Here is a 6,974-nt window from a genome sequence, read left to right on the forward strand (position 1 = left end):
AATGTACTGCTAGCGCGAAGCTATATGTTTTGAAGGGCGGTCAATTAACCACCCTTCGTCGAAAAATTACATTGTATACTAGGTAAAATATTAGATTTTATATTAGATTTTAGAGGTATATATCATATATTGACCACTCTTTGTTGGAGAATTTTTTTCACTTCTTTCAATTTTGAACACCCTTGAGTAAATTTCTGACTTCGCCACTGACTGCTAGTGTCCATTATTGTATTTGAGTTGGACTCCTCCAACAAGCCACTGTTAGTAATTGTACTTGAGTTGGACTCTTCCAACAAGATTAAGTAGATATATGTAGGAATATTACTAGTACTTTCTAGCACTGCATAAAGATGAATAACAAATAAAAGGTGTGTGTTGGTTTATATCGGTAAAGACATGGATTTAACCATGAGATTATTGTATAATATCTACCTTTTCACTTTGGGACAACTACTCAAAAACAAGATTCATGAATTATGCATACACCACATTCCTAATAATAGAAAAATGTTTTATCAATAATATACTACTATTCCTCTTCAAGTGATATAACTTATAGAGAAGAAAAGATAGGGAAGCCAGGTAGAGTATAACCAGCATCAACAATAAAGATATTGCCAGATACATAGTTGGAAGAGTCATGGACCAAATATCTCACTAGTGAAGTTAATGCTGGATTTGTGGTTCCAAAAGTTTTCAGTGGAACAGTTCTTGTTGCTACATTCTTTAGCCAATCTTTTTCTACTAGTTTCTCAGTAATCTCCGATTTGAAAATCCCTGGAGCTATTGCATTCACTCTAATGTTGTATTCTCCCAATTCTAATGCCATTATCTGCATGTAGATATATTTCAAAATGTCAGTTTAGAGATTTCTCGAAGATGGGAAAGCAAGAAATATTTGTCTAGGAAAAACAGATATATTTAATAAATAAATTAGAAGCGACAAAAGTAAAAATGAAAGGTTTGGAAAAATCCTACATGTGACCAAATGGGATTGACAAATTATAATTCATAATGAGTGCACGATTTCAACTTTCCCATCTCATAAAATTTAGAGTAGAGGTGTGTTTGGTGTGACTAACATGATTTTATGGAAAATATTTTTTGACAAAATATCTTCTGGTTGGAGAGCTGAAAATATTTTCTACAGAAAAAATCATTTATTAAAGTTCGATAATAATATAGCAAATCAGTGTCTGATAAAAAAATTGAGCATTAAAAATCGATTATAATGTCCTAAGTGTTGGTTTATGAATTTAACACTTAGGATAATTGTCAAGGAGAATAACTTTCGTTGGAAAATGATGGAAGTCATCTTTCCTTTTGGGTGGAAACTATTTTTCATGGAGGTCACGGGTTCGAGCCGTGGAAACATCCTCTTGCAGAAATGCAGGGTAAGGCTGCGTACAATAGACCTTTGTGGTCCGGCCCTTTCCCGAACCCTGCGCATAGTGGGAGCTTAGTGTACTGGACTGCCCTTTTATATTTTATAAGAACCATACACCAGAAAATTGACTTCATACCAAAAGCACCCTAGGGTAAGATAAGTTTGGACGTTAGGTTATAACCTTGGTCATGGAATCCATGGCTGCCTTGGAGGAGCTATAGGCAACACCCCCACGAAATAAAACTCTATTTAAACCAGAAATAGATGAAATATTAATAATGGAGCCTCCCCTTTTTGCAGCTTTCATGTGTCTTCCAACATACTTGGAAACTAGCCAAGATCCTGTCAAATTTGTCTTTACAGTATTACGCCACTCTTCCTCAGAAAGATCTACTGCTGATTTTACTCCACCTATAAACACAAATGTAGATTCAGATTATGGAGCTAAAGCAGCCTACCAAATTCAATCATTCTCTTTGGGATGAATAGGTTATTTAAAAGTTCAAAAAATAACACCATAAACTCTAAGTAATTACTCCTAGTAAAAGCTCACTCGTCAATTCTATAGTTTAAGATGGGATGAAGTATTGTATTTTCTCCAAGTGTAGACCATGGGGTGGAGCTAGCTTGTGGTTCAATTGAATTTCTTATGCTGAAAAAATAATTTTCTTAATTATGTATAAATTATTAAATTCCCTTGGGCATAAGGGGAGATTTTTATTTTAGTGGCCGAGGAGTTCAAAGATTGCATTAGGTTACATGTGTTTTTTACTAGCAAAATAGGTTACGGGTTGAAATATCTGATGTGACATTTTTGTTCGAAATTCACCTCTATGAATTTCTAGCTCCACTACAAGTGTCAAATATGAATATTTTATGAATATCATACAGAATTACTTACTTATTTAAGTTTACTATTACCTTAATACCTTAGCAATATAAACTTTGACTATAGGAACTGACCTTACTATAGCTCTCTTTCTCAAATAAAATGCCAAAAAAGGGATTCCTTGTTAAAGTGAAAAAAATATTCTTACTTTAAATAATTCTTTCATTTCTGGTTAAAGGTATTTGTCCTACCTGTAGTATCAAACCTTTGTACACACATACATTAGACCTAACCTACATACGTTACCTCTAACACCAGCATTGTTAATAAGAGCATCAACGTAGCCAAAAGCATCCCACGCTTTCTTTACAGAGGCTTCAATAGTTGGACCATCAGCAGTAATATCAAGTTCAATAGCCACAGCTCTACCAAGATGAGTATTTGAACTAGCAATTATATTAATTTCGTCACAAAGGGACTTCAACCGGTCCGCCCGACGAGCGGCTGCCACGACTTTACAGCCTGCCCTAGCTAGGTCAAGGCAGAATTCACGGCCGAGTCCCGCCGATGCACCGGTGACAAACACCACTTTGCCTTGCAATTGGCGCCATGGCTCCAAATGGTCTGCTATATTGCTCTTCTGTTGAGTTGTCATATTGCTATCGGACTTGCTAGGAGTTTTTCGGTGTTTATAATGCTATGATATGGTTCTAAATTTATAGGTGTGAATTCTGAATTTGTGAACTGAAGATGTACATAATTTTTAAATAGAACAACGTGTTTCACATGTTATGACGCTATAGTTTGTAGACTTGCCTATGTAACGTACCGTGGTGCATGAGTTGATAGGCTCCAGCAAGATTGTTGGTAGACATTAAACAGATGGTCCCTTTTATCAAACTAGTTTTGGTCGTGTAACCTGTGTCACGGAAAATAAATTTTATAAATTATATAAATAATATTCAAAAGATGTTTTAGAGATACAAATAAAAGGCAGAATAGCCTAATAAACACTTCTACTTGTCCCGCTTTGTTATTCCGGTCCCGATACTTTACGAAGTTTCATCCAGGCACTTGTAGTTTTCAAAATACATTATTTTAAACCCCTCCGGCCTCGCGTGTTCTTCAAACACACGAGACCTGGATGAAACTTCAAACACACGCGAGGCCGGAGGGGTTTAAAATGATGTGTTTTGAAAACTACAAGTGTCTGGATGAAACTTGGTAGAGTATCGGGACCTAAATGACAAAGCGGGACAAATAGAAGTATTTATTAGGCTATTCTACCCAAATAAAACTTAACAAATTGCATCCAACTCATCATGATAAGATCCAAGGGCTACAATTCATTGTCACTACAAAGTAAAAGAGACTGCAAGTATTTTCTTATTTTGTTTTTTCTACTCTACCTTTGAAGAAGTTTATACTTGGCTATTTCTTAAGAATTTCCGCTGTTTTACTTTGCAGAAGTTCTTTGTTTTAGTAATTAATTATATTACAAAATTCAGGCTTTAAACTTATGAAAACATTTCAATTCAAAAACCCTTTTAATAATCACTTATCCTTAATATTATCAGCTCTTCCTCTTATTTCATCAGCTAAATTAGCATTAATTTTGGTACCTGTCGAGATTTTTTTTACCCTCCCTCCAAGAACTCCTCAGCTTGCTCTTGGGGTGACTCAAACTCACAACCTATTGGTTGGAAGTGAAGGGCGCTCACCACTTGAGCAATACATTTTTTACATACTTATCCTCTTTTTTTCTTTTAAAAAAAGATTGGTCGAGAATAAACAAAGAATAAATTGCCTTAAAGCAGCTCATGTAAATGCGAGGAAGAAAACATGATTGTTCACTTAGTCATCTCTTCGTTAATAATATTGGTAAGACAATTACTGCCAAAATCATTAAAATTAATATTTGTACATAAATAATATCCTTGAAGCCCAAATGACACGACAATGCAACAACAACAACAACAACAACAAAATCCCACCAGTGGGTCTGAGGAGGGTAGAGTGTACGCAGACCTTACCCCTACCCCGGAGGGGGTAGAGATGCAGTTTCCGGAGACCATCGGCTCATAGACACTAGATCTGTAACAACACAAACCTGAAAAATAATATCAGCAACGTGAGAGACAACAAATAAATGGAAAAGCAGTAACACAAATATTATGCAAAAGTGTGAAACATAACATAAATCGCTAGCAGTGCTAGACAAAACACTATCATACTCGCCGGAACAAAGAGGGATACAGGGACAAAGAGGAAAACCGCTCGACTACCCCTTAACCTACAACCCTAATGCTCGACCTCCACACCTTCCTAATAAGTTAGGAAGGCGAAGAAGACTAGAAAAGTCAGACTTCAAGTCAAGCCTGAGGCAATCTACCAAAAAAAATCAAAAGTTAAGTGCGAGCAAATTAAGAGCCAAAAATTCAAGCCTGATTCGAAAACCTATGATGAAGTATACACTCGCAGATGTAAATTACAAAATCTTATGAGTATCTAGGTTAAAGGCAATATTTTGTCGTGGGCTGCAAGATATACCCTTGAATCTTGTAAAATCTGTTATAAGGAAAACAGTTATGAAAGAGTTGTAGATGTTATTCGAATACATGTAAAGTATACAGTTTGAAAGTTCAAGAATACAAAACTTCTTCAAAGTTATTCTAAGAAATATGTATGTTCCTACTTCTTCTTTCGTATGTTTACACCAATATGAAGTTGAGACGTCTTCTTCATTAAGTGTCATATACAAAAGGGCCCTCTTTTATAATTCGTGCTTATTCAAAAGAGTCACGAAGAATTGAAGCATTTTTAATGCAAAATTAAATACGAAAGAGTAAAATCAAAACCCAAACATTAAAATAGGCGGAAAATAAAGCCCAAACTTATAAATATAAGACAAACATTTGTCTTCAAAACCCGAAATGAGGCAAGGGTAAACCGCTAAGAGAGTAGAACAAAAACTCAAAATAAAGGTATTATAAGAGTTAGACAAAAACTTAGTAATATTATAAACTTGGTTAAAACTAAGTATAAAACTTAGTTCCAACCTGATTACGTGATACTAAAACCCCAAAACAGACTAGGGGTAAAACTTTTCAAACATTACTAAACCCCCAAATAAGACCAGGGGTAAATTTCCAAGCATTCCTCCAATAAAAAAAACGAAACAACACTTGAAACTTTTCAAACTTTCACTGTGGAGCAGAATCTGAACCTGTAGGATGAAGAATGACATCATTAATAGCAGGAGGAACAACTTGAGCGGAAGGAGATTGAACAGCAGCTTCACCAAGAGTAACTTCATCACCCTCGGAAATACCAACCGCATGTGAAGAAAAGCTCTGACTCTGTTGGGTTTTCTAAATAGTTTCTTTAATCTTTGTAACCTTAATAGCTAAGTCAAAGCCTTCCTGGCTTGCCTCCATTAAAGTGTTGAGGCGTGTGTTCAAGAAAGCCCAACTAACTTCAACAGCGGCCTTATCTTCAAGGGCTTCATAATCTCTTTTCCACTACTCAATCTCACTTCTTAGCTTTTCCTTCTCAATGAAGGCAGCATCATAAGAAGCCTGTAAGGGGCAAGTGAACTCTCTAAAAATTGAACTCTGTTAGAAGACACTCGGAGATTTTCTTGAGCTTGGGCGAGTATTTGGACAAGCTCCCCGGCGTAAACTTCTTTCTGGTTCGGTAGTTCCTTCAGACCCCTAATTTCTTCAGTGGCTTTAGAAATTTGCTCAGCAAATGAAGACTCGAGAAGGTTTCTATCTTTGCCCGCCTGATTAGATGAGGCTTTCTCAACTGCCAACTCTAATGCCATTACTTTCACCTGTTGTTCCAAGGTGCACTTTTCTTCCTCTAAGATTTATTTTTCAAGTTGAAGGCCATCGAACTGCTCTTTCTAGTTGTCTGCCTCGATGTGATAATCGTTCATTAACTGCTGTGTGGCGATCCTCTTCATCATCTCCGTTCTAATGAGGTTGATCTACATAAAGAAAAGAAAAATGTGATACCAATGAAAAGGAAATCACGTGCAAAATAAAAATCTAAGGCTTATACCTTTAAAGATGAATGTCCGATATCATTCATCCACGTTAAAGAACTGTGGCTCTCCAATTGGACTTCTCAACTGGGCCAATCAATGGTTTCAGCCATACATCAGCTTGGCCAGATTTCTTTAGAAGATTACCATCCTCAACCTCGATGGTAACTTCTTTCATTGCCCTACTAGAGGAACCAACTTCAGCATGAGAAGTTGTAACAGTAGGAACAGTCGAGGGAGTCAAAATAGCCACGGGTGGAGCAGTGGCAGTAGCAACAGACGCGGGGAATAGAGGGTCAACTGGAGTAGACACGGGAAAAGAAGCAAGAGGGGTTTCCTCAGAAACAAAGACGAAGTCTTCATCAAACCCACGAGAAAAGAGCTGTTCAGTAGAACCTTGGGGTGCGACAGGCATCTCATCATCAGAACTTACTAAGGTAGCACCTTCAGGCTCGTGCATGGGAACAGAACTAGGAGGAGGAGTAGCTTCATCATCTGAAATGATACGTCTCCTAGCTTGAGACTTACAAACCAACGAGCTCTTATCCCCCTCCTCTTCACTCTCGGAACTGTGTGCTCTATCAGCTTTTCTTTTTAACGAAGAACTCAAGATTATCTCTTGAGCCATCGACAGAGAGAGTCTCGAAGCAGTAATTGATGCGACACTCACACCCCGAATGGGAAACCCTAGTAAAGAAAGGGGTTAGTAA

General features: G+C 37.0%; 1 protein-coding gene across 2 annotated transcripts; it reads right to left on the bottom strand.

Moving 5' to 3' along the window:
- On the bottom strand, window positions 455-2,958 carry LOC109233133 (3-oxoacyl-[acyl-carrier-protein] reductase FabG-like). Of its 2 annotated transcripts, none has more exons than XM_019398904.1 (3): window positions 2,523-2,958; window positions 1,569-1,798; window positions 455-832 (listed from the first exon to the last, which is right to left on the bottom strand). In XM_019398904.1, exons 1-3 carry the CDS (start codon window positions 2,869-2,871, stop codon window positions 554-556), a joined length of 858 nt encoding a protein of 285 aa, XP_019254449.1. In that variant the 5' UTR covers window positions 2,872-2,958; the 3' UTR covers window positions 455-553. The 2 variants fall into 2 exon arrangements, with proteins under 2 accessions (XP_019254449.1, XP_019254450.1); XM_019398905.1 differs by having other exon boundaries at window positions 1,569-1,729; window positions 2,523-2,954.

The sequence above is a fragment of the Nicotiana attenuata genome, chromosome 10 (assembly GCF_001879085.1).
Source record: "Nicotiana attenuata strain UT chromosome 10, NIATTr2, whole genome shotgun sequence".
NCBI classification, from domain to species: domain Eukaryota; kingdom Viridiplantae; phylum Streptophyta; class Magnoliopsida; order Solanales; family Solanaceae; genus Nicotiana; species Nicotiana attenuata.